At 39.4% G+C, this 27927-nt stretch overlaps 6 protein-coding genes and 1 pseudogene across 6 annotated transcripts; 1 reads left to right on the top strand and 6 right to left on the bottom strand.

Moving 5' to 3' along the window:
• Positions 1-14164: 14164 nt before the first annotated feature.
• Positions 14165-15359, bottom strand: LOC130420467 (putative nuclease HARBI1; annotated as a pseudogene).
• Positions 15360-17857: 2498 nt separating this feature from the next.
• Positions 17858-18246, bottom strand: LOC130420795 (histone H2B-like). The gene has a single exon (XM_056748308.1). The coding sequence runs from the start codon at positions 18230-18232 to the stop codon at positions 17858-17860; it is 375 nt and encodes a 124-aa protein (XP_056604286.1). The 5' UTR covers positions 18233-18246.
• Positions 18247-18254: 8 nt separating this feature from the next.
• Positions 18255-19214, bottom strand: LOC130420806 (histone H4). The gene has a single exon (XM_056748320.1). It carries the CDS (start codon positions 19210-19212, stop codon positions 18901-18903), a length of 312 nt encoding a protein of 103 aa, XP_056604298.1. The 5' UTR covers positions 19213-19214; the 3' UTR covers positions 18255-18900.
• A 565-nt stretch (positions 19215-19779) lies between these two features.
• On the bottom strand, positions 19780-21080 carry LOC130420736 (histone H3-like). The gene has a single exon (XM_056748250.1). It carries the CDS (start codon positions 20591-20593, stop codon positions 20183-20185), a length of 411 nt encoding a protein of 136 aa, XP_056604228.1. The 5' UTR covers positions 20594-21080; the 3' UTR covers positions 19780-20182.
• Positions 21081-21273: 193 nt separating this feature from the next.
• On the bottom strand, positions 21274-21857 carry LOC130420756 (histone H2A-like). The gene has a single exon (XM_056748269.1). It carries the CDS (start codon positions 21704-21706, stop codon positions 21320-21322), a length of 387 nt encoding a protein of 128 aa, XP_056604247.1. The 5' UTR covers positions 21707-21857; the 3' UTR covers positions 21274-21319.
• Positions 21858-22364: 507 nt separating this feature from the next.
• On the bottom strand, positions 22365-23218 carry LOC130420715 (histone H1-like). The gene has a single exon (XM_056748217.1). It carries the CDS (start codon positions 23007-23009, stop codon positions 22365-22367), a length of 645 nt encoding a protein of 214 aa, XP_056604195.1. The 5' UTR covers positions 23010-23218.
• A 3952-nt stretch (positions 23219-27170) lies between these two features.
• LOC130420758 (histone H2A-like) lies at positions 27171-27696 on the top strand. The gene has a single exon (XM_056748272.1). It carries the CDS (start codon positions 27310-27312, stop codon positions 27694-27696), a length of 387 nt encoding a protein of 128 aa, XP_056604250.1. The 5' UTR covers positions 27171-27309.
• The last annotated feature ends 231 nt before the right edge of the window (positions 27697-27927 follow it).

Genomic DNA, 27927 nt, shown 5'->3' with positions numbered 1-27927 from the left:
GGGGGTCCAGACACTTCCAGTGTGGCGGCGTTGGTTTTCTCGTTTCCATAGCGTTTGAAACGCAGCATCGAGTGTAGCTTTTGATAAGGAACGTCTCGGGTTACTTGGCTGTAACCCTGTTCCCTGAAAAAGCGGGAACGAGATGCTGCGCCTCAATGCCGCACTGTAAGCGTGCCCGGACGTCCTTTCAGACAAAGTTGGAACCTGATGACGCGTCCGCATTCACGCGTATTTATAACCGGCCGGTGCGGGTGTAATGAGCCACGTCACCTGCCGAGGTTATTTAAAGCAAAAATAGTTTTTGGCGTGTTTGACACACGTGCTTCACAACCGGTTGAACAAAGACTGTTCTCCCATACCGTTTGAAACGCAGCATCTCGTTCCCGCTTTTTCAGGGAACAGGGTTACAGCCAAGTAACCCGAGACGTTTTTCAGACTCACTCAAACATGTTTGTTATTGGCTTAAGACACGGTCACACTTGACTCTTCATTCCATTGACTTCCATACATACGCATGCAAATTTTGCATTTTGTTTTTAAGAAGGGGGACCGGAGGGTGTACTCCAACTATCGGGGATCACACTTCTCAGCCTCCCCGGGAAAGTCTATGCCTGGGTACTGGAGAGGAGAATCTGGCCGATGGTAGAACCTCGGATTCAGGAGGAACAGTTTGGTTTTCGTCCCGGTCGTGGAACACTGGACCAGCTCTATACCCTCTCCAGGGTGCTGGAGGCTTCATGGGAGTTTGCCCAACCAATCCACATGTGTTTTGTGGATTTGGAGAAGGTATTCGACTGTGTCCCTCGCGGCATCATGTGGAGGGTGCTCCGGGAGTATGGGATTCGCGACCCTTTGCTAAGGGCTATCCAGTCCCTGTACGACTGGAGCAGGAGCTTGGTTCGCATTGCCGGCAGTAAGTCAGACTTGTTTCCGGTGCATGTTGGACTCCAGCAGGGCTGCCCTTTGTCGCCGGTTCTGTTCATAATTTTTATGGACAGAATTTCTAGGCGCAGCCAGGGGCTGGAGGGCGTTGTGACCACATGATTTCATCTCTGCTCTTTGCGGATGATGTCGTCATGCTGGCCCCATCAGACCAGGACCTTCAGCATGCACTGGGTCGGTTTGCAGCCGCGTGTGAAGCGGCTGGGATGAGAATCAGCACCTCCAAATCTAAGGGCAATGGTTCTCAGTTGGAAAAGGGTGGCTTGCTCACTTCAGGTAGGTGGAGAGTTCATGCCACAAGTGGAGGAGTTCGAGTATCTGGGGGTCTTGTTCACGAGTGAGGGAAGGATGGAACGGGAGATTGACAGACGGATCGTTGCAGCTTCTGCAGTAATGTGGTCGCTGTACCGGTCTGTCGTGGTGAAGAAGGTTTACTCGATTTACCGATCAATCTACGTTCCTACTCTCACCTATGGTCATGAGCTGTGGGTCATGACCGAAAGGACAAGATCCCGGATACAGGCGGCCGAAATGAGCTTTCTCCGCAGGTGGCCGGGCGATCCCTTAGAGATAGGGTGAGAAACTGGTCACTCGGGAGGAGCTCAGTGTAGATCCGCTGCTCCTCCACATCGAGAGGGGCCAGCTGAGGTGGCTCGGGCATCTTTTCCGGATGCCCCCTGGACGCCTTCCCCATTATTATCAGCGTCAGTAAAAATGTAAACTCATGGTCAAGAAATATTACACAATCTATATTTCATGAAAGAACATTTGGGTTAGAAATGACATGAAAGTAAACGAGTGATAACAGAATGTCCAGTTTTGAGAGAAATATCCCTTTAACTTTTTGAATAATAACATAGACATCAAATTACAAAAGTTGCAGATAATTTTTTTAATGATTTAAGACAGGTAACATTTAAACAGAATGACAGAATGAGAATATTCATTTAGATAGCAAATTGTCCAGTGTTAAATAAACACTGATGGTGTCTATATGTGAACACACTATAGCAGGGTTCTCAAACTCAGTTCCTGGAGGGCCGCAGCTCTGCACAGTTTAGCTCCAACCCTTTTCAAACACACCTGATTCAGCTAATCAACATCTTCAGGATAGCTAGAAACTTCCAAGCAGTTGTGGTTTTGAGCTGGTTGGAGCTAAACTGTGCAGAGCTGCGGCCCTCCAGGAACTGAGTTTGAGATACCTGCACTATAGGGTGTTAAAGTAACACTGAAATGGTTTTGAAGATTATGAGATAATGAAGTTATTCATGAAGTGATGATTGATCATTAATGATGAAACCTGCTGTTAGCAAACACAATCACTGAAGAAAACAGAAACAATAAGATTTCACCTTGATAGTAGTTGGGCTCTTGATCCTTGATTTCCAATAGTTCAAGTTTTTCCTACAGTTTCAATATTGTGGTTTATGGGTGTATGTATTACGGCGAAAGCAAAGTTGAAATAAGTTCAATGATTATTTTGGAAAATAATAAATAGCAGACACATTAGCCTGAATAAGTTTTGATGATCTTAAATTTCTCTTTTGACCCTGTGTTATAACATCAGTAGATATTCTCTATTTACAACATCATTCAAGTGTCATTAAGACAACAACAATGAAGCAGAAAGAAGAGTAAAGAATAACATAATTAGTCCAACGCTAGATCTTAACTAAAGGAAACACTGTTCGCCATAATGGTGACCTCAATATCAACTGTTCTTGTTCATGTTTTCTTCAGTGATTGTGTTTGTTAACAGCAGGTGTTCATCATTAATGATCAATCATCACTTCATTAATCACTTCATTATCTCTTTTCTCTTCAACACTGTTTCAGTGTGACTTTAACACCATATAGTGTGGACATATATAAACTCCTAGCAGTGTTCATTTACCACTGGCCTATTTGGTGTGTATAAGTGATGCATTTGAAATATTTGCAAACATTTTGGCGGTTTTAACCACAACCTTAACACACTTAAGTAAGACACATGCTTTAGTGTGAACTAGCGAAGGTCTGGACATGTTTTTGTCTTGTCACACTGACATGACCTGAAACATTTAAATGCTTTTCAGTGTTTTGTAGTTTACAAGACTGGATTTTACCTTCGACATTTAACATTCGCAGGCACACTCCAGAGTGATGTGGAAAGAGGAAGAAAGTGATACATATGCAGTGTTTTGCACGCATTTTAGAAGCGACACTTGAACTACCCCAGATAGCAAATTTTTGCGGGCCAAATCTGGCCCACACCTTACTCCCCATACTTACTCATCTGGCCCACATATGGCGTGGAATGATGGCACTTGTGCGGCCCGCTCCTGTTTGCCAGATTTGGGCCACAGGCATGCCAAAGCTATGCCACATGTCAAACATCAAGACAAATAAAGCAGAACTGAACCAAATATAAACAACAGTTCATTTCAATTCTGGCCCAGATTTATCCCAAAACCATCACCTTTCTGTGCTCCAGTTTGACAGAATTTGTATTGAGTTTCATTAGTATTATAGTATTATAGCCCAAATCTGGCAAACAGGAGTGGACCGCACAAGTCCCATCATTCCACGCCATATGTGGGCCAGATGAGTAAAGTATGGGGAGTAAGGTGTGGGCCAGATTTGGGCCGCAAAAATTTGCTATCTGGGAAATTTCATGTTTATGTCATTTCTTCATCATCAGTACAGAGTTTAATGACTGAAGTCACTTTGAGTTTATTTATATCATGTTTGTTCGCCGGCGGTCGTCCGTGAGGGGCCGCCGGCTGTTATATTACTTTATTAAATGTTTCAATGTTTGCCGGTTCCCGCCTCCTTCATTCCATTTTATTGAGATTTGTTACAGTCTCTAGAATAGATGAACTGAAAAATACATAACACACATATTCACTGTCTAACTGACAGAATAACTAACAGTTAAGTGCCTTAATTGTAATGTACTACAAACACACAAACCATAAATAAATTAGCTATGCATTGAGGAAATAAAAATAATAAAGAATTGATAACCAATAATAAAGATCGACAAACATTAGCGGCTTTTGTTTCGCAACAGTCTATCTAAAAAGAAAGCTGAGTGTCAGCAGAAATAAAACACAATACTACACAGATTTTAAACTTCAAATATAACATGTTAAAGACGTGCACATTATAGTTGCGATAAACACCTTAATATAAATATTAATTTTTCTCAACATAAACAAAAAACCGGTCAGAACTGACTCTGCTCTCCTTCATGCTGTCAATGCGTTTGACTTTGTCAGAAAACACCTTCTGTCCTGAGACTGCTGGTCTGGATTGTGTTAAATGAGTAACTGTGGGTCTGCAGCTGGACTTCTGTCAAAAGCGACTCTCGTCTTCTTTCATTTGATTGTTCAACTCTGTTAGATTCATGAGCACTTGTAGAAAGCTGAGGAAGATCAACCGCTAGATGTCAGTGTACCAGACGGTTTCTTTAAATGCCACTAAACTACAGAAGCCATGGAACAAATAGTTTTTTTTGTATACAATTGTCATTCAATAAAACAATAAAATAAATGAATATTAACATGAATTAAATTAAATTGTATAGAAAATATAATAGACAATAGCCACACCTATAAATTTTTCTGCTGAACACAAATGAGGATATTTAGAAGAATGTCTGTAATCAAACAGATCTCATCCACATTGACTCCTGTAGTATGTACAGAATGTTCCCATATCTGTTTGTTCATATTTGGCTCTAGTTTGTCTGGTGTCTCTGACTTGTTATAAAAAGACACTCAAAATGATTGACGGATGTGAAAAAAGCAGAAATCATACCCGGTCCGAATTTTTTCATGAAGAACGAAAATATCGGAGGAAGTGTGTAAATGTGATTGACACAACGTGAGGTCATATTTATTTTTTAATGACTCATTGTGCAATGGGCTTAAGAGTGTGTGTCATGATTGTTTGTGTTGTGTAGATTCAGCAGAAACTGACAGATTTGGGCGTACACAATGACACAACAGTGACCTGGAGAGTGCAGCCTGATGGAAATGTTTTCACACCAAAACATGAAGATGAAGATGAAGATGAAGAGGAACAAAAAGTGTGTTCAGACTTCTGACTGATCACAACACAGTCGTTGTGTTTTCATCACTTGAGAGAAACTTTGAAATATATGTTTTATAGGATTTGCAATTACATGTAAACGTTTATAATAACTTCAGTTAGTCTCATTATTTTGATATCCAGTCAAATATATTTAGTTATTCTTGATTGATCTTATAATTCAGCTTTGAAGATGTGTGTTATTAATGATATTATAGTGATAGTAGCGTGACAATCTATTAAACTACAATCTAATGATTACAGATTAAGACAATGACATGTGACAATGTGAGTTAAATGTTTATATTCTGTGTGTTTAATCTTGTGTGTTTGTGTTTGGTGAGGTGTTGTAGACAGTAGCAGCTGAACATGTAATGCTTTTAGATAAAAACTTTACAACATACAGTAGTAGTATCACAATATATAGTAGTAACATGTGTGAAGGGTAAATCAACATTTGAAAAACTGTTTTGAATCACTTTGTTGTGTGAGAACATGAATATAAATTAAAGCTTCTTTATAAACACTGAATAGAAAAAATGATTAATGAAAATATTTGTGTTGAAGTGAACTGTGCAAACACATAAATAAATAATAAAACATGTTAAACATATTGTTGAATGATGTTTTTCTGAGTCTCATCAATCGCTTCTGTCTCTCAACAACACAATAAGATATTTGTATATTTTGTGTAGTCGACTCTGTGCTGGTTTGTATTGGCCGCCTCCAGTTTTCCTTTGGTTTTTCCTCCAGCTAATGCTGTGACGTAAGTGTGACGTTTACACTTTGGTTTACTTCATAATTTGGAAAAAACATCTGCAGACTTAATAACTAAATAATTGAATAACAGAATAACAGAATTATATTAGTGAATGTTTTTAATGGGGTCCTTTATTAGATAAAAAGATAATATTCGTAACACAATTATACTTATCATGTGAGGTGACAAATATATCCCAAATAAACACCTAAAGCTTTGAAAATAGTTTGTGGTCTTCTGCATGATCGCGGTGTTCTTAATGTTTCATTCAAATCATTTCATGTGTTATTTAATCCACAACGTTTTCCATTAACATTTATTTAAATAATGTAATCTTAATTTTTTTACAATTTTGACGTTAACAGAAGCTTTAAGATGATTTAATATTCACAGGAAATTCCTTCTGATGTGGTGCTTGTGAATTTTAAACATTTCCCCAAACGCTTTATTTTGAATTAAACAATTTTTAATGAATGTGTTTTGGTAAATGATAATCTTTATTTATTTCTGTAAAATTCTGACAACTTTTCTCCTAAATTCCATATAAAGATGTTTTATTTTTGAACTGGAGATAAAACTACTTCATATTTAGTTTAAGCAACACAAAACTAATGTTTGTAAATTTTAGAAAAAGTATGAAAATAATGTGTTATGAAATAACCCGGATATTTTTTATTCAATTATTAATTATTATCATGATCTCAGACTTTCTTAAGGTTTGCTTTTGTTAGAATTCAACTAACACTGAAATATATGACTGCAATACGTGCAGGATTTAAATGATTTAGGATGTTAAAAATATAGAAAACACGCATTCATAACTGAAGATTAAAAGATTAAAACAGAAATAATTATTGTTGATTATAGTCCTTTATATAGTAATTGTGTGTGTTTGATTTTACTGATGTTTTTACTCATTAATAAAGTGGTTATGTAAACTGGACATAAACAGAAGCCTGTAAAGTGGGCTCAGAACAATCCCCATCACTGGACCATCACTGCACAGTAAAGTCTCTGGTGTAAAAATGAGTTCATACCTATTAGTGTTAAACTTACACTGAAGCAGAGTCTTTCTGGTGTGAAATGTTCATTTATTCATGCAGTTAAATAATCAATTGAGTTCACATTACAAGTGATGATTGATGATTAATGATGAACAACTGCTGATAACAAACACAATCACTGAAGAAACATCAACAATAAGAATTCACTCTGATAGTGTTAAGTGTTTCCTTTAGTTGTGCTCTTGATCTTTGTTTTCCAGTAATGAAAGTTTATCTTCAGGTGTAATATTGTGATTTATTTGTGTTTTTATTACAGCAACACTGAACAAATTAACATCAACATATATCAATAGTCTAAGAGTAAGAGATTAACTAAAGGATCACTGTTCACTATAATAGTGATCTTAACATCTAATGTTATTTATCATGTTTTCTTCAGTCACTGTATTTGTTAACAGCAGGTGTTCATCATTAATCATCAATCATCACGCTCAACAGGTTAAACTGTCGCCTATTGCAACCAAATAATAGCTGTTTGTTAACAGCACAAAATAAAATAAAACTGCAAAAACTCCAGATATAATAAATGAATCAGACTTTACAATTACTTTTAAATGTTGTTTATAATAAACTCAAAGCAAGTGTGCAGTGCGTCTAAACATCCTTTGCACAGTATTTTTCTTTCTCCATATCATGTAGCTTCTCTGTTATAAACTAAAGCCGCTGTGTGAGTGAACAGTGACGTTGATTCCAGTCAATAGACAAATACTGAATTATTGGTGTTATTATTTTAATTCTCATTGGGGTGGGCAACACATACGTTTAGGTGGTCTCATCTCACCCTGCCCATGTCTGGAGCGGCTCTGTTAACACAATGAGTTTGTGTTACGGGTCCCGTCTGTGGAACTCGTAGGCAGATTAAAAACCTGAAATTTCATGAGAAATAAACACAAGAAACACTTTGTGTCTTTCTTCAGATGCGTCTGACAGCGTCTTAGATAAACACACACACGTCACCATGACAACCCCTAAGCGCCCCCTTATGGCAGAGGGCGGTATTGCACTGTTTTAAACTCAGTGTCCTACAGTAATAATTTAAACAGGCTCAGAACACACATTAATAAAACATAAATATTTACAAATACACATTATAATGTAGATACGAGTGTGTATCCCACATGTTGTTGCCACTTGTTCAACATTCGATTGTTCTTCACCCACACTGTTAAAAAATTGACAGGTTTTCAAAAGATTTGACTAAATATTGTATTTATTGTTAACACTAACATTACAGTATAATCCTGTGAAACAGTCATCTTGCTTTTGTGTTACGTTACGCAGTAAAGATTAATGAGAGTGAATAATGAAGTGAAGATCCTTGATGACATTTACTGATAACAAGCAGAATCACTGAAGAAAAGATCAACAAAACACAACAACTACAACTGACTAACAGTCACACAACTTTAGATGAACATCAAGTGTAAATAACAGATGAACACATGAAATCTGTCAAGATCTCACCAGATGATGAAACAGAACTTTGCTTTGCAGAAAATGTTGATCAGTGTTTTCTTAAGTTAGGCACTTGATTCTTAAAACTTGTTTATTTGTAGTTTACGGTTCTCAGTAACATCAGTGCTATGACGCTTATGACACAGTGCTCTACTTCGCCATCTGGTGGACAATAAATATCCCTACACGACTGTGTCACTCAGATGTTGTATTCATTGAAATGTTATTATAATCTTTATTAGTATATTTAATATACTACTAAAATAATATATATTAAACTAGATTTTAAAGTTCGAGTACAAACTTTATGTTGGCTTGACAAAGCCTGTCCCGAAGAGTTTGAAAAAGTTTTATTGTTCAACTTTTTCTAACATAATGAAAAAATAATGTGACACCAGTGTGTAAAACTGGGCTTAGTATGTTGTAAGCATCATTAGCATGTTCGCTAGCATAATTAGCATGTTGCTAGTATGATACTCCAAGCCATGAGTGAAACGAACTAACCCCTGTATCTCTATGATGTTCTGATGCAGAGATATAGGTATTGCTAAACGGTTGCTAATTTAACATCTTTTGTTGCTTTGGGCGTGGCTTCGTAGCTTAATGAAGTTTCAGGGATACTGATTGGTTGCCTTAGTCAAATGAGTCCACCCCCCTGTCTCTACGACACTGTGCTGCAAAGATATGCATCAGGACTTTTTATAATGGGAGTCTATGGGAGCAGTTGCTAGGTTGCTATAAATGGTTGCTATGGGCGTGGCTTCGTGACTTAATTAAGTTTCTGAGATACCGATTGGTTGCCTGAGTAAAATGAGCCCCCCCTTGTCTCTGAGTGGTTGCACTGCAAAGATATTTAACACGGAACAGTTATAACGCCTTATATTGGCATGTTTCCTCCTCCGTCATAAGTATAGGGGGGATTTTGGGGGGCTCTTACACCCCAAGGGTGCAACTGACACCAAATTGTGATATATGTTCTTATAGAGCCTACCAGACTCTTCAAACGTGGTAATTCACAAGTTTATACGACATCCTTACTTTGAGTTATTAGCCGTCATTTTTTTTCCCAATGTTAAGTCTATGGGAAATTTGGTGGTTTAAGAGTCCCCAAAACCAGAACCTGGATCAGTTTAAAATGATATAGCAACTCAACTGAAATCTGTCGACGACGGTGTGTCAAAACTGTCAGATGTCTTAATATCAGAGAGGTTAAGCCATAGATGCCTCTCATTGACAACCAACACAGCCATAGAGCGACTACATGACCTGTCAGCCTGACCGGTTCATTCACAGCAATACATCCGTGGAAAGTTTCAAGATTTTTTTATGGCGTCCGAATCCATCCGATCGCCGTCCGCTCCCATAAATTAGCCTGTTACACCTGTAGAAGTAATGTGATATGTTGGCACGCACCAACCTGACTAGCTGATACATACACATGGGTATGGGTAACTCTCCACGGCTTGGGTGACAGGACAGGAGTCTTCAGGGATGATGTTGAGGCAGGAGACAGATAGCTAGCTAGTGTTTGTTCTAACTGATGCATCACCCGTGTTCAGCAACACCAGCAATATTGAAGTAGATATTTGCTTGAGGGGGAAAATTAGGCTGAAAATGTTTGGAGTGTTTTTTGTGTCAATAAAAATGAACGTAAACAATCCTGTATTTACTCGACGTTGGCTTGTTGTCACAGAGTGATAAAGCCTGAAAGCATGTGTCCCACCCTAGATGCATTACAGTTATCAACCCTGCTAATTATTATCAAATAAGAAAGTGATTTAAGTACAAGAACTAAATAAAAAAACTAAACAGAAAACTGCATGCAGATCTGTCTCTAATCCACTGGTCAGGGAGCTGTCAATCAAAAACTCACTAGCCAATGAGAGAAAAGTGGCCATAAGTGCCCCACACACCTCTGAAAGAGCAAATAAAAAGTCTAGCAGCGAATTCATGAAGGATCAGTCTAGGGCAACATTAAACTAGGGGAAACATTTAACTGAGCGACTGCCTCCACAAGCTCCTCATAGGCGGAACACAAGATGTGTGTGACTGGTCTACATCCCCTGAATCCATTCTCACCACATCTCATCTACCTCCTCAAAACTAGAGGAGTGAAACACAGAAGCACAACCACTCACTCCTGTGAGAGACATGAGTCTAACCTAACACAAACCTTTCTGTCAAAGTCACCTGACATTATCAACATGGTTTAGTTCTGACACAGTTTAACTCTGAGTTCTTGACATATTTTATTACTGTTTTCTAAACTATAGCGAATAAACTGTGATCGTATGAAACATGTTGAAGATGTCTGAATACATTTTGGTTTGACGTATATTTCTCATAAATGAGCACAAGAAAACAGAACATAATACAATTAAATACGTTTTGGTCTATGAAGAGACATCACTTCTCCATTTGTTGAATATTATTGCTTCTGGATTCACAGATATACAACAATGTTGTCTCTCGAGAACATGCATCCTCTTTTGTCACCACATAATTCATTCATTTGTAGTGTTGTGTTATTGTTATACCTCAGAAGACCAGCAGAGGTCAGTGGGGGTGTGTTTTGTTGTGTAATGCATTGTTAAGAGAGAGTGATATATACACAGTGTCAGCTGAAGATCTTGCACAAATCTTTATTATTTTGCCATATTTACAGTATGTTCAATAAAGTTATAAACCTAAACGCTTTCAAGTACAAGATACGACAACATCTTCCCTCTATTGAAAACTCATATAAAGACTGAAGTTTACTGGTGTCTGAAGTCTATCGTCGGGGGTTTAGTGAATCACTTCGGTAATTGTGGAGTGTATAACCTTGTGTACAGAAAAATGGGAGAAATTGTGTTTGATTCACTCTGTGATTATATCAGGATCACGGGCGCTGTATAGGGGGGGAAAGTTAGGACAATTCCAAGGGCCCATGACTGACAGGGGCCCCAAAATAGGTAAAAACTTATATAACATTATCAAACCATCATCATTCATAATATATATTTATAAAATAATACAATTAATGATATCTTTGTTTTTGCCAGTCAAAGCAAATCCCCATTGACTAAAAAGTAACCATCCAAGTCTGACAAAACACCTGAAGATTCTAACCAGTGACTTCAGGAAAAGACGTGTTCAACTTAATGTTGGGCAGCGCAGATTGTTTGGTATATCACATTAAATTGTGTACCACGCAATCTGCACTTGAATCTCTTTTGCAATACTTAATGTCAAACGATGATAGATTTGCGCAGCGTCGCATTAAGTTGAACGCATCTATTCTAAAGACGCTGATCAGCTTGTTCAGGTGTTTTATATCAGAGTTTGGAATAAACTCCTATATTGGGAGTCTGCAGACCTGGAGCATGCAGTTTTGCGCCCCAGGCAGTTTTACGCCCCTGCTGTTCCTTATTTCTCCAGTAGGGGGATTATGCAGTTTTACGCCCCTGCTGTATGATTCATACAAGTTTATAGAGATTTATTTTTCTAAAACGTTTTGAAATAACAAGACCATACAACTTCATGATTATTTAATCTTTTTTTAATTATTTCCAAGTATTATTACAAATGAGATCAATAATATCACAACACAATATACCTAATTAGCCAGCTAACAACTACTATGTATTAAGAAAACAAGATACAATATTTATTGAGCACTAACAACCACAAACGTGATAAAACCCACATTAGGTGAACATACATTTTAATCCAGATCATTAAGTTAAAATATCCAATGGAAAATATCAAAGAGGTATATTGTATGTACGATAGAATATTGGATCATCTCTTTAACAAATCAAGATCCATATGGGAATTATATGTTTTCAATTTGAGTTTGAACATGTTTGTGGTTGTTGGTGCTCAATTATTGTTTTTTTATAATAAACTTGAATGCGTGTGCAGCTAAACTGAAATGGTTTATATATAATATATAATGCAAGTTAACAGGGTCAGAAAATTATCTTACTAGGAAAGGCCATTTCGCATTGACTACAGAGACAAAATGAGAATAAATTATAAAGAAAATAAATATGAAGATGAGTAAGAGATATCGAGTTGGCATACACGTGGTTAGCTAAGGTTGATCCAGACACAACATTGACCTGGGGCCCGTTCTTCGTACGTCGCTTATTACATCCGAGATCAAATGACACATCCAAGATGATATCATCCTGCTAATCATGATCCGGCTAATTGGGTTCTTCGAACACACCTGCTGTTTATGATTAGTATCGCTGGATTGAGTTATCTGAGATTATTGCGCGTTCTTGCGCTTGTTTAAAAGGGGATATGTATCGATCGTAGAAACATTGATCAGCAACGCTGTTATTGGCTGTTCAGCATGGCCAAAGAACGCGCCAGTTGTTCTCCCAAGCAGAACAAGAGCTTTTAATGGAAGGTTATGCCGAATTTGAAAGTTTAATTAAAACACCAGGGAACACCTCAAAGTCTGCAAAAGCCAGGAGAGAGGGCTGGCAAAAAGTAGCAGACAAATTCAATGCGTAAGTGGTGTCCACATGTTAGATGTTTCTATCACTTTCTACTGTATGTATTTGTGCATTTTTTTTTTATTTCATAAACTTTGTTCTTTTATGTCAGAGCCACCACGGGATCCACTAGAACATGGGAACAAGTAAAAGTGAAGTACAAAAATATTCTACAAAATGGTAGCCTTTACTTCTTATACAGTCCTTATTTTAAAAAGCCACTTTTTTCCTCTTTTAAAAGCCACTGTTAAATGATGTGTTTGTCTATAACAGCCACCAAGAAAAAGGCTGAAAGAAAAAAAACAGGTGGTGGTCCTGCACCCCCACAATATACCCCAGCAGAAGAGCTGGCCCTTGGGTTGAATTCAAACCGACCCATTGTGGAGGGCATCCCTGGGGGGAGCTCTTCCTTAGACCCAAAGCCAGGCTGGTACAGTCATTTGAAATGTTTGCGAAAGTCAAAACTTCTAAACTTTTAGTTCATATAAAATATGTTGCCATCAGTTATTAATCACAATTTTGCCTACAGTGTAGTTAATTGTAATGACATTATGTCCCCCTTCTTTTGTGCAGTTTTAGATAATACACCAACACTTTTACCTGTTCCCAAGCAAGTGGTGGCTGAAGCATATGCAGTAAGTTGTGTTTTTTTAACTTTTACATCAAAAGGAAAGAGTGCAACACTTTGTAATACCCATTTATTTCCATTGCACAGGACAGTGAAGAAACCCTCTCAGATTGTAAGTGCATAAATAACTGTACCCTAATTTGTATATACTTGTGTACCTATTCTTTCTGTCTGCAACATGAGTTGCAGAAGTCCACACCTAGAGAAAATCCTACAGAAAGGCTTCCAGAACAGTCTGCACAAAGAACTGCTGATACAGAGGTGGGGCAGTGTTGTACTTTTACTTTTGTTGCATGAGGCATGTTTTGACCCTTTTTTTCATGAAATTACACAGGGGGACATCCGTACCCTATATAAACGTCATCTTAAACAGAAAATTGAGTATTTTGAGTTGAAAAAAGAAGAATTAAGAGGAGAAATAGAACTCGACAACTTGAAAAAGAGAAAAATTGCACTGGAGATAGAGTTGCTTCAAAAGGACCTTCAGAGTAAGTGCTAATACACTATTTCACACATAGTAGTATTTCTGACTTAACATAACTATCTCTTATTGCATGCAAAAGATGACTTGCTGGCTTTTCTTTATAAAGAATATTTTCAATAAAACTCAAGGAACTAAGCATATTTGTCTTGTCTTTTATTAAATTCAAAAATGGTGTTCTACAATTCTGTCCCGTGCAGCTCTGCCACTAGGTTGGTCCAAGTGCACTGGCTGGAGGTCATCATCAGGCTGCACCTCCACCACAGGGGTCCTCTCCTTTCTGATGGTGGCAATATTATGCAATATGGCACATGCAACAATAATGTCACAGGCCCTGTCAGGTGCAACCCTCAGACTTTTCAGACACTGAAATCTTCCCTTTAGTTGCCCAAAGGTAATTTCAATGCGTGCCCTTGTCCTGGCTAGAGCTGCATTGTAGCGGGTTTGAGGTCCAGGGTTTGGCTCAGGGAAGGGCGTCATAAAATACTGCCTGCAGGCATAGCCCCTGTCACCAAGCAGGATCCCGTCAAAATCCCCTGTATAATGGAAAAATGCAGTTCTGTTAGGCTCAGCATAATACTGTGTATAATACTGTGAGCTTGAAATGTATGTTCCCTTACCACGTTCAAATAATGTGCATAAATGTGACTCTCTGAAAATTCTTGAGTCATGCACTGATCCTGGCCATTTTGCTTCCACATTGGTGATGTGGAACATAGTCACACACCATCTAAGAGATTTTAGTCAGTCAACTGCATACTTTTTGATTTCATTACTGTTTTTTCAAGTAAAAGATTACTAATCAGAGGAATATTATAAATGGTAATTGTAATTTACCTGCACATTTACACTGTGAACCCCCTTTCGGTTCACAAAATCCCCCTCATTGGGGCCTGGTGGGGCCTTGATGGGGACGTGTGTGCAATCTATGGCACCAATCACGTTAGGGAAGCCTGAAGGACACATACTGTTAGTCATACTTATTGGTATGGTCATGATTGCATGTCATTAACAATTATAAATGTACCTGCAATAGCAAAAAAATTCTGCTTTACAACCTGTGGTTTTAAGTGGCTTGGAAATAACACAAAAACCCCTAAAAACTGCTTGAGCGCCAGGTAAACTTTGCGAATGTCACGACAGACAGCACTTTTTTTACCAAGTTCTCTGCATCTCCAATAGTGTAAAGGAACGTGCCACTCGCAAAGAATCTCAGGCCAATGCACACAGTCTGTGCTGTTGTTAAAGCCCGGCTCTTCCGTGTTGAACACGTAATGTGTGGTTCCAACAAATGAATGATGTAAATAACACCCTCACGAGAAAATCGGTATCTCTCAACAATGACGCTATCGCGCTGCGCTAAAGGATCCTGTCTATCCCGCAATACGCGATTAATTCAAAAAGCTCTGCGAATTATTCTTGCACCTTCCGCAACAGGTTGCTGTCGAAAAAACGGACAAGACATGGCTGCGATAGACTAATCTATCTTCTCCTCTTATAAAGCCGCAATCTAATCCTGTTTACATGAAGTAAGCCTGCTCCCGAGCAGGATCAAGCTTACGGACCTGTTGCTATGACAGCAAGTCTAGGATGAGCTTCGAAGAACCAAACAATCCAAGATCATGCCAAATCGTCAACAATCAAATCCAGCTAACCGAGTTAGCGACGTACGAAGAACGGGCCCCTGGTCGCCAATAAGTATTTATTGTATTGTATTGTATTGAGTTTAAATTACACACACACATATCTATATTATATATATATATATATATATATTAAGATGTTTAAATTAATTCATAACAATATCAATTAATCGTTATAAAAATATGCATGTTGGGCCATTTCTCAGTAAGAAAAACGATTATTTACCATACCTCTAACTCGTGATAGACGACGAAGTTATCTGTTAGGTCTGTGCTGGTGGTTCATAATGAACAGCGAACCCCTACTGGAGAAATAAGGAACAACAGGGTCCTAAAACTGCATAGGGCGTAAAACTGCCTGGGGCGTAAAACTGCATGCTCCAGGTCTGCAGACTCCCCCTTCTCATAAACTCTGCTGGAAAATGGATCTCTCGGGCCAGAGTTGAGAACCACTGGCCTAGAGTCTGTGAGTGGTAATAACCTGATGGCTTAATGTCCATAGTGAAATAAGCTAGCTAGCAACATACTAGTGTTAGCCTGCATTTAATTACCATTTAATCGGTGCAGGAAAACGTTTAGCACTATAATAACCCTGGTGTGGAAATTCCATTTTACAAGTCCACTTTATTTTCTTGTTGGCATGTATGAGCAGCTAAGTAAAAAATATCTGCCGCTTCATTGTTTTGAGAGGATGATGTAATCTTTCATTAATAATTATAATAGTAATTAATAATAATCCTGTTAAGAGAATTTTCCATTTTGTCAAATTTTACAATAAAAATACTTAGAGACCGTAAAAGATAGCCTTCAACACATTTTTTATGGTTGCTTTTAATCTTGCTTCAAATAGGGAACTGCATACTAGACTTGCATGCATGTACAAATCACCAGCAGTAAATATTGTGCTAGTACTAGAATTGAACTACAAGAAGCAAGACAGTTGCAAGCCTTTAATTAGAGTTATGTAAATATATTGATTGGACAGTGAGGTCCTAGAGATGTGGTGACAACAACTGCACAAAGGGGGCCCAATTTGATTTTTTGTCATGGGGCCCAAAATTCCTGGCGGCGCCCCTGATCAGGATTACCAACTCACACATTTGCAGTGAGAGACACGTTATAAAAAGCAGTTCTGGAAAAGTTGTAATATTCACTATACTAATGTTACGGGAACGCTTTGTGTTTGCCGGAATCTCAACTCTCACCAACGTAAATTAAATACAACATTAAACACTAAACTGCATATATAATTGTCTTTCTGTCAGGATTATCTCTCATATTTTCAGTGAAAGAGTAGCTGGATTTATCACTGTATTTAATATCTGAAAAACCCGTGAAGTTTTCATTCAATTGCCCATTAAGTTTTGAGAAAACATCTTATCAAAATAACACATGTTTACTTTATTTGAAGTTGAGCAATTGTTTGTCTATTTATCAGTGGTAATCTATAAAGACATCTTCAAACCATATTTAAATTAAATACATATCAAGATTATGTGCAAGTAAGAAAAATTTATACATTTGACTTTTAAAAGACTTATTGTGTTTTACTGCAGTAAGTTTAACATTAGTGCCCGTAATGCACCAAAATTAATAACATTTTTAATAACTTTGTCACACAAATTAAATCCTATTTTATCGAAGGGAAAACCATCAAATGTAAACATATTTGACATTCAATGTTTCATATGAAATCATCTCCCTATGTCACATTTACACTTCATAGATCTATAGAATAAGATTCAGTTCTGCACACGACTGTGTTTAGTTTTGTATGAAGATCAAACACAAGAGCAGTGAAGAGAGATCTTGATCATAAATACTATAGATGACATGAATGTGTGTGATGATAAAACACCTCTATGTCTGTAAAACACTACAAGAATCTCAACTAGACATCAAACAGTTTCAGACTTTATTAAAGTTTCAGATAAAAACACAAACTGATCAAATCTGCAGACTGACACAGACTTTCTGTAACAAGTCCAGACTGAAAACTGAGCAAAAGTCTTGTAGTGTATTTCAGCCTTAAAGCAGCTGAAGACCGAACTCTGATAGCTTATATCCGGTACAATACCGCCACATTCTGCGATAATCGCGCAACAATAACTAAAGTCAAACCTTTACATTTATATTTACCTTAAAACATGATTTCTTTAAGATAAAACGATTTGTTGCCATTTTAAACGCTGTATATCGCGTCACAATTTAAATCATAATAAACAATCAATAAATGCTTACAATCATAAGAATCTCTTTTAAAGGATTAAGTGTGTGGCTCTTAAAAGAGCCTTTGTGTACGGCGGATGAAAGCGGCGCTTTACTTGGAGCTGGTGTACTTGGTGACGGCTTTGGTGCCCTCGGACACGGCGTGTTTGGCGAGTTCACCGGGCAGCAGCAGACGCACGGCGGTCTGGATCTCTCTCGACGTGATGGTGGAGCGCTTGTTGTAGTGCGCGAGACGAGACGACTCACCGGCGATGCGCTCGAAGATGTCGTTGACGAAAGAGTTCATGATGCCCATCGCCTTGGAAGAGATGCCGGTGTCGGGGTGGACCTGCTTGAGCACTTTGTACACGTAGATGGCGTAACTCTCCTTCCTGGACTTTCTGCGCTTCTTTCCTCCCTTAACGGCGGTCTTGGTGACGGCCTTCTTAGAGCCCTTCTTGGGCGCGGGTTTGGCTGGTTCAGGCATGATGCTTCTTCACAGATCAGAAAAAGCTGAATGTTGAAGAGTCTCGTCGCTGTGGTATTTATTCACTCTCACATGCAAATGTTTAGCGTAACGGAGCCTGTTGTCTGATTGCGTGTCTTCGTCGGCCGAACCCATAAAATGTGTTTATTGGTCAGCTCATAGTTTGACGGGTCGGATAGAGAGCCAATGAAAGTGATTCCCGCCCACAGTCTCGTGTTTGAAGGTGACCCTCCCACAAGCGATTCAGTTTCCTTTGTTTGCTCTTCCCGCTCTTTATCAGATTTGATTTAAAATAAAACGTTTATTTCTGTATTAACTCTACACTAGAACAGAATTACGTCATCGAGTCATGAATGTCACTTAAAGATTTCGAGCATTAAATCATTTCACCCTTTTATGCTTTATTCAGCAGCTTTGGGCGTGTTTACGTTTATATAGTTGATATGATGGAGTTTCTTCTTCGAGCGAGAGAAGCGTTTAACACAACAGATTAATCTCATCAGTTAATAAAGAACGAGATCTCAGAAACAAAACCGCGATAATAAAACGTGACTTTCACAGCATTTCGTTTGCTGATAAAACTTCTGAAATTCATCTCTTCGAGTGAGACAGTGGGTGGCTCTTAAAAGAGCCGTTGTGTTCAATGTTTTACTTCAGAATAAACGCGTTTAACCTCCGAAGCCGTACAGAGTGCGTCCCTGTCGTTTCAGCGCGTACACGACGTCCATGGCGGTGACGGTCTTTCTCTTGGCGTGCTCGGTGTAGGTGACGGCGTCACGGATGACATTTTCCAGAAACACCTTCAACACACCGCGAGTCTCCTCGTAGATGAGACCTGAGATACGCTTAACACCACCGCGGCGAGCAAGACGACGGATAGCGGGTTTGGTGATGCCCTGGATGTTATCGCGCAACACTTTACGATGACGCTTCGCGCCTCCTTTTCCGAGTCCCTTTCCGCCTTTACCTCTTCCAGACATGATGCAATGTTAGCTAAGGGTAAGGTTTATCAATAGGGGGACCTGTGAGCGGAGGGCTTAAACATGTGCTTATAGGACCTAGTAGAAACAGGGGCACGAGGGCGGGACCAACCCACGTCATTTACACGTTTTTCTTATCGCCTCTGCCCTCACAAAGCTCTCAGTAAATCTCTTTACGGTGTAACTTACATAAAGCACGATGTTTAAGATTTAATAAGAAACTAAACAATGCACTTTAAGTGATAGTTCACCCAATAAAATGATGTCATCAACTATTCAGCCTTATGATATTTCAAACATGTTTTAATGCACTTTGTTCTGACGAACACAGGTAAAGATATTTGTAAGAATGTTAGAAATTTTTAATTCTGTGACATCATTGACTGCCACAATAGGAACAATTCAATGGTAGTCAAAGATGCACTAAAGGGTTTGTTTTCCTAAATACTTCACAATATCTCACTCTGTGTTCGACAGAAATATTTTTAATACTATGGTAGTGGATGATGTCACAGAACTGAAAATTGCAAATATTCATATCAGAACAAGGAAAATTATAGGATTTTCCTTTTTTAGTGAACTAACCTCTAACCTCTTATCTAAACTGATTTCAGAAAATAATAGATTAGTTAGAAATGATAGACGACCAATAGCCATAATTTTGCCTCGTTTTTATTTACTACCAAAATGAGTATTACAAGTGTGTTTGAGGAAGAACATGTGATCAGACGCTCTTAAGTGGAATGATTTAGCGCAGACTGAATAAAAACACACGGGTACCTCTGCGGTTTAAAGAGACTGATAAGATAATGATCATTCTTAATATTGAGCAATCACGTTTACCACAATATTATTAATCATTGTGTCACCTTGCGTTATTATTTATGTTTGTAAAAAACGGTGGAAATCGTGTCGTTCAGTTGATGTGGTGGCTCTTAAAAGAGCCGTTGAGTTGTTATTAAAGCGGGACTTAAGCGCGCTCTCCGCGGATGCGGCGGGCCAGCTGAATGTCTTTGGGCATGATGGTGACCCTCTTAGCGTGGATGGCGCACAGGTTTGTGTCCTCGAACAGACCGACCAGATAAGCCTCGCTGGACTCCTGCAGAGCCATGACGGCGGAGCTCTGGAAGCGCAGATCCGTCTTGAAGTCCTGAGCGATCTCTCTCACCAGGCGCTGGAAAGGCAATTTGCGGATGAGCAGCTCGGTGGACTTCTGGTAGCGGCGGATCTCTCTCAAAGCCACGGTGCCGGGCCTGTAACGATGAGGCTTCTTCACGCCGCCGGTGGCGGGGGCGCTCTTACGGGCGGCTTTGGTGGCGAGCTGCTTCCTCGGGGCTTTGCCACCGGTGGACTTACGAGCGGTCTGCTTGGTTCTTGCCATCGCTGCTGAATCTTTTGCGTTCAGTTCAGAATATGTCTGTAGTGTCGGTGTGCCTGCTTTTAAAGGCTGGAACGCGCAGCACGTCAAGGGCACGGAGACACTCGATTGGCTGATGTGTGACGTCCTCGCGAGACAATGAGCCAATGGCCGCGCGATATGCGTTCAAATGATACTGGCGGGACATTGTGTTTCCTTTGTTTAGATCACGCGTCACGTACACAAGACAAGATCATTACAAAATTTCTCCTTATCTCTTTATTTAATACTCGTGTATTATTCCTCTGATCAGACATTTGCACGGTGCTATTTAACAAAGTTAAGATAGAAAGTTCTTTAACTACAAATAAAAATTAAAATAATTCTTCATGTTAAATCACAAGCGCAGCAACAAAGTTTTTAAGGACAGAAGCGTTCCGCCTTCCAGCGCGTTTTATTTACTTAAACCTGTTGAAACAATACGCTGAACAATTATTATTTTACTCTAATAAAACGTCAAAGGCATCTTGTTAGCTATTGTACGAGAAAAATAAGCATATCTTATATAACATTTGGGTCAGTTGCTACACATACTGATCTGGAGAATTCGACATCATTTATAGCAGGTCTGTGATAATGCATTAATATACAAACTCGATGGATTAAAACAGAAACCTCGTCGCTCTCTCACTGATAATGTGGGTGGCTCTTAAAAGAGCCTTTGGTTTAACGATACGATCTGTCCCCCGTTTACTTGGTCTTAGCGGGTTTGTCGGTCTTCTTGGGCAGTAAGACAGCCTGGATGTTGGGCAACACACCACCCTGAGCGATGGTCACGCCGCCCAGAAGTCTGTTTAACTCCTCGTCGTTACGCACGGCCAGCTGTAGATGGCGGGGAATGATCCGACTCTTCTTGTTGTCCCGAGCGGCGTTTCCGGCCAACTCCAAGATCTCAGCGGTGAGATACTCGAGGACAGCGGCGAGATAAACTGGAGCTCCGGCACCGACGCGTTGTGCGTAGTTACCTTTGCGAAGTAGCCTGTGAACACGGCCGACGGGAAACTGAAGACCCGCTCTGGATGACCGAGTCTTGGCTTTCGCTCTTGATTTACCGCCGGTTTTACCTCTTCCACTCATTGTTACTTGAGATACAAAATCTCCCCGATTATAAAAACACGAAGGAAATATGATATGGAGTTTGTGGTATACAGCACTTATAAGGTGCCTATCGTTCGCTTATTGGTTGGATTCTGTGAAAAGTTCAAACCAATCAATGAACTTCCCTCCAAAAACCAAAGCCCGCCCAATTCTTCCCATCTGCCTGGTTTTGTTTCAGTTTTTGATCACGTGATCTTTCACTACATTAAATCTTATATCTGCGGTCTTTTCAGACACGTCTATAGGAAACAACAGTATGAACAAAAGCAAACATTTATACTGACAACATAACTTCAGATGTTGCGCCGATTATGAATTAAATGCTCTGACGATTATATCTTGTGTTCTTAATTTGAACCAGATTTCTCAGCATATTAATTTATTAAGAGCTTTCCTGTAGCTCAGTGGTAAGAGCAAGGTTGTGGGTTCGATCTCAGGGGATTGCAGATATCTATGTATAAATGTAAAGGATAATGCAAAGTAAGTAGCTTTGGATAAAAGCGTCTGCCAAATACGTAATTGTAAATGTAAGAACACAACCATGATAACATCATTATATCTCTGAAACACAACTCTTTAGTGGGCTGGTGGTGGCTCTTAAAAGAGCCTTTTGTAATAGAAACTCTGGAGAAGTAATTTACCTCTTTTTCGGGGCGGCCCTTTTAGGCTTCGCTGCTTTGGGCTTTGTCGTCTTGGGTTTTGCAGCCTTGACCTTCTTGGGGCTTTTAGCTGCTTTCTTCGGACTCTTGGCTGCTTTCTTGGGGGCCGCTGGCTTCTTCGCCTTCTTGGGGCTCTTCGTTGCCTTTTTAGCGGCGGTGGCGGCAGGTTTCTTGGCCTTCTTGGGAGATTTCTTTGCGGCGGTCTTCTTTGCCGCTGCGGTCTTCGGCTTCTTGGCAACAACAGCGGCAGCGGGCTTCTTCACTGCGGGTTTCTTTGCTTTAGGAGCGGCTTTCTTCGCTGGTTTCTTAGTCTCGACTTGTTTTTTGTTGAGTTTGAAAGATCCTGAAGCACCGGTTCCTTTAGTCTGGACCAGTGTGCCTTTAGTCACGAGGCTCTTGATGGCGAGCTTGACGCGGGAGTTGTTCTTCTCCACATCGTATCCGCCGGCGGTGAGAGCTTTCTTCAGGGCGGCCAGAGACACACCGTTTCTCTCCTTGGAGGCCGTCACGGCTTTAACGATGAGATCACTCGCGCCTGGACCCGCTGTCTTGGGTTTGGCTGCAGATTTCTTCTTGGGCGCTTTCGCCGGCGGGGCTGCTGGAGCTGGAGCGGTTTCTGCCATTTCTCTGTTCAGATCTGTACTGTCACACTACAGTTGATCAATAATGCGGCGCTGCGCTCTTAAACACTACATGAGAACCATATAGACTCAGCTCGTCCTGTCAGTGTCTGCGCGCCTCTGTGAGCCGCAAACTCTTGTGTTTTCTCCTGCGACATTTCGAGTAAATATCAGAGTTTTAAAATCATTTGACGGAGTGAAAACAGCGTGAACACAGAGCAGAGATCCAGAGCTTTATTCACAGACTAAACTACACGACAGTAAAGGGTTTATTATTTCACTGTTACATTAAAAACACGACCAGCATCGATCTCTGGAGAAAAACTGCGCATGAATTTCATGTGATTTGTTTGTGTAAACATTGATGAAACATTAAACATGTTTTCTGTTTATTTAACATACATGTAATAAATGACTTGAGTTAAGTTAATGTCATTCAGGGACTTGTAAAGTGTTTCATACAGAAGTTGTTTAGATTGAAACACACGAACACTCTCGAGGTATTTGTGTGAATGACACAACGCTGTTTGTGTTACTGATGTGTAGATGTGTTATATTCAGACTGACGAAACGATAAAACGGAGAGTAAATATGGATTAAATATAATAAAAACTAAACCTTTTTGTCCAGTATTGACATGAAACCGCTCACACATCGAATGATCTATGTGTGTGTGTGTGTGTGTGTGTGTGTGTATGTGTGTGTGTCTGTGTGTTTTCTAGAGATGGGAAAATTACTGTTTGTGTTGTATTTATCTATTTCTTTTTTTCTTACAGACAAGTAATCTAATTGCAGTCAGTCTTGGGTTCTGAATGATTGAAACGTTAAAACAGTTATTATTGTAATTTTATTTAGTGTTTTATCTTCTCTAAATTCTTTTTTTTTTTTTTTTGGCAGACATATTGAACACAAGTACTCTTAACTTTAAATTATGAGTCTGTCTGTAAAAGAAAGCTCTGAATCGGTCTTGTCTTGATGTCTTTGGCATACAGTCATGGCCAAAATTGTTGACACCCCTGACATTTTTCCAGAAAATCAAGTATTTCTCACAGAAAACTATTGCATTAACACATGTTTATTTCCATTGTGTGTATAGGAGCAAAACAAAAAAAGGAGGGAAAAAAGCAAATTTGACAAAATGTCACACAAAACTCCAAAATTGTGCTGGACAAAATTATGGGCACCCTTAACTTAATATGTGTTTGCACACCCTTTGGAACAAATAACTGAAATCAATCGCTTCCTATAACCATCAATAAACTTCTTACACCCTCATCAGGAATTTTGGACCACTATTCCTTTGCAAACTGCTTCAGGTCTCTCATATTGGAAGGGCGCCTTTTCCCAACAGCAATTTTAAGATCTCTCCACAGGTGTTCAATAGGATTTAGATCTGGACTCATTGCTGGCCACTTCAAAAAGCACCCAGAAATGGATGGCAACAAAGCGCTGGAGAGTTCTGAAGTATGTTTGGGGTCATTTTCCTGCTGGAAGACCCACGATCTCGGACGCAAACCCAGCTTTCTGACACTGGGCCCTACATTGCGATCCAAAATCCTTTGGTAATCCTCAGATTTCATGCACAAAACAACCCCAAAACATCCTTGAACCTCCACCATATTTGACTGTAGGAACTGTGTTCTTTTCTTTGTAGGCCTCATTCCGTTTTCTTTAAATAGTAGAATGATTTGCTTTACCAAAAAGCTTTATCTTGGTCTGATCTGTCCACAAGACGTTTTCCCAGAAGGATCTTGGCTTACTTAAGTACATTTTGTCAAACTGTAGTCTTGCTTTTTTATGTCTCTGTGTCAGCAGTGGGGTCCTCCTGGGTCTCCTGCCATAGCGTTTCATTTCATGTAAATGTTGACGGATAGTTCGCGCTGACACTGATGCACCTTGAGACAGATTGAATTTCTTTGAAACTTGTTTGGGGCTGCTTATCCACCATCCGGACTATCCTGCGTTGCAACCTTTCATCAATTTTTCTCTTTCGTCCACGTCCAGGGAGATTAGCTACAGTGCCATGGGTGGCGAACTTCTTGATAATGTTACGCACTGTGGACAAAGGAACATCTAGATCTCTGGAGATGGACTTGTAACCTTGAGATTGTTGATATGTTTCCACAATTTTGATTCTCAAGTCCTCAGACAGTTCTCTTCTCCTCTTTCTGCTGTCCATGCTTAGTGTGGCACACACAGACACACAATGACATGACTTAGTCAACTTCTCTCAATTTTGTCTGCTTTCAGGTGTGATTTTTTATATTGCCAACACCTGTTACTTGCCCGAGGTGAATTTAAAGGAGCATCACATGCTTGAAACAATCTTATTGATCCACAATTTTGAAAGGGTGCCAATCATTTTGTCCAGTCCATTTTTAGAGTTTTGTGTGACATTGTCAAATTTGCTTTTTTCCCTCGTTTTTTTTTTGCTTTGTTCCAATACACACTAAGGGAATAAACATGAGTATAGTAAAACATGTGTTAATGCAATACCTTTATGTGGGAAATACTTGATTTTCTGGAAAAATTTCAGGGGTGTCAACATTTTTGGCAATGACTGTATGTACATAAACTGACTTGTTTTAAAGATTAATCTTTTATTAATTAAACTGCTTTATTCAGTCACTATACTGTCACAATCTGAATCTGAAGGTGCTTAAATGTCTGAAATTATACATAGACAGGAAATGTGCTAATTTAAATGTCTTCATTATCAACTAATATATTTGTATATGTATATAAAAACGTTTTTGAAATGGATGACTTTGACTAAATAATGAAAGAGAGCAACCAATAAAAGCTCAGATGAAAAGTGTTGTTTAAAAAGCATCTTATAGAAACCTCAAGTAGTTGATGATAAAATAAATTTCTGCAAATTTCATGCAAATAATGACTACATTGAAGATGTATATAACAGGTTTGTAGCAGATATATAACATTTTTTATTTGATTGTTTAGATTTTTTCAGTCACAACATCTTCAGTCCACAGTGGCCTTTTTCTAAATGTGGAAAAAATACAAATAAATGATGAATTAAGTGTTTGAAAACGTTTGACCAGTAGTGTACATTACATTTTATAAATATGTGCTTACATTTACATTTATTCATTTAGCAGACACTTTTTTATGAGGTAAACAATAGAAGCAATTGAAAGAACAAGAGGACAACAAAAAGCTTAAGTGCAGTAAAACTGGTCTCATAGTTTAACTCAGTATACAAAGATAAGATGTTTTGTTGATAGAAAAGAGACAGAAGTCAGAACTGATGGATCAGGTGTTGACAGATGAGATGTGTTTTCAGATGATTCTTAAAGACAGACACAGGATCTGATGATCTTATAGCAGCGGTCAGATCATAACACACATGTGGAACAGATCCACAGAAGATGAGTGAGAGAGATTTTTGACCTTTTTGTGATCACAGCACAAGACGTGGTTCATGAGCAGAGAACAGGGATCTTGTGGGTACATAAGTCTGTATGAGCGAGTGAAGATATGGAGCTGCAGAACCAGTGGTGGTCTTGTAGGCCGAGAGCAGAGCTTTGAGTTTGATGAGAGAGACTACAGGAGTCGATGTAACTGAATGAAGAGAGGAGTGATGTGTGACATTGATTGAATTTCCCCTTTAGTGTGTGTTGATAAGAAAAGAATGTGGTGGCATTTCTTTATTGCAGGACAAATATTTTATATTATAATCTTTAAAGAACACAAATAATATAAGCCTATTCAATAAACTTCACCTCCTTCATCTCTTTAGCTGCCTTGAGACTGCAGAAGTGTAAACATGTGACAGAGTTGATTCAACTTTAAATGATAATCAGGAAATAATTGACTTAATGAGAAAGAGAGATGTGACTTTAAATGATAATTCACCCCAAATTTAGTAGTCTGTTATCATTTACTCAACCACAGGTTGTTCCTCCAGTTTAAATTTGCAAATGGGGGATGAGATCTGTTTGGATACTGAAATTCTTCCAAAAAGCATCCTTTGTGTTTAGCCTAGTGTTAGTTTTGGAACAATCTGATGGTAAGTAAATGAAGACAGTTTTTTATTTTTGGATGAACTATCACTTAAAGTTTTCTCATTATATCAAAACTGTTGTGCGTCACACAGCATCTGTGAGGAGAAAGAGGGGGTTGGGCTGTTGGGAGTTTGGAGGGAAGTTGGCTGATTGGTTTAAAAGTATTACTGACTCCAACCAATAGTCAACAGGCAGAGGGTTTGAAATATTGAGAACTGCAGAGCAGAAGCTTCGTCTTTCCTTCCCACCTACTAAGTAAAATTCCACAGCTGAAGGAAATGAGCGGCAGAGGCAAAACCGGCGGCAAAGCGAGAGCTAAGGCCAAGACTCGCTCCTCTAGAGCGGGACTTCAGTTCCCCGTGGGTCGCGTCCACAGGCTCCTCCGTAAAGGCAACTATGCGCACCGTGTGGGTGCTGGCGCCCCAGTGTATCTGGCCGCCGTGCTCGAGTATCTGACCGCTGAGATCCTCGAGTTGGCCGGAAACGCCGCTCGTGACAATAAGAAGACTCGCATCATCCCCCGTCACCTGCAGCTGGCGGTGCGCAACGACGAGGAGCTGAACAAACTTCTGGGCAGAGTGACCATCGCTCAGGGCGGCGTTCTGCCCAACATCCAGGCCGTGCTGTTGCCAAAGAAGACCGATAAGCCCGCCAAGACCAAGTAAACGGGCGACAGTTCGTTTCAAACCAAAGGCTCTTTTAAGAGCCACCCACTTCACCTATAAGAGAGCGATGCGATTCCTGTGTCTCCCTGGAGGTTAATTACAGACTAAAACTATACATACTGCTTTCAATTCATAAACCTGTATTGGATTATTACTGGCCTGAGACGACTAATCGAGTCAGTCAAACCGCTGAAGAATATTTGTAGTCTCCCGAGTCATGTATAACCGGCT

Source organism: Triplophysa dalaica, chromosome 5, assembly GCF_015846415.1.
Source record: "Triplophysa dalaica isolate WHDGS20190420 chromosome 5, ASM1584641v1, whole genome shotgun sequence".
Taxonomy (NCBI): domain Eukaryota; kingdom Metazoa; phylum Chordata; class Actinopteri; order Cypriniformes; family Nemacheilidae; genus Triplophysa; species Triplophysa dalaica.
Note: the sequence above shows the minus strand (reverse complement) of the source record. Positions and strands in the feature narration are given on the sequence as shown.

What these genes read in the sequence shown, in the direction of transcription:
- LOC130420795 (XM_056748308.1), bottom strand. Translation starts at nt 18,232, where the DNA reads ATGCCTGAACCAGCCAAACCCGCGCCCAAGAAGGGCTCTAAGAAGGCC.
- LOC130420806 (XM_056748320.1), bottom strand. Translation starts at nt 19,212, where the DNA reads ATGTCTGGAAGAGGTAAAGGCGGAAAGGGACTCGGAAAAGGAGGCGCG.
- LOC130420736 (XM_056748250.1), bottom strand. Translation starts at nt 20,593, where the DNA reads ATGGCAAGAACCAAGCAGACCGCTCGTAAGTCCACCGGTGGCAAAGCC.
- LOC130420756 (XM_056748269.1), bottom strand. Translation starts at nt 21,706, where the DNA reads ATGAGTGGAAGAGGTAAAACCGGCGGTAAATCAAGAGCGAAAGCCAAG.
- LOC130420715 (XM_056748217.1), bottom strand. Translation starts at nt 23,009, where the DNA reads ATGGCAGAAACCGCTCCAGCTCCAGCAGCCCCGCCGGCGAAAGCGCCC.
- LOC130420758 (XM_056748272.1), top strand. Translation starts at nt 27,310, where the DNA reads ATGAGCGGCAGAGGCAAAACCGGCGGCAAAGCGAGAGCTAAGGCCAAG.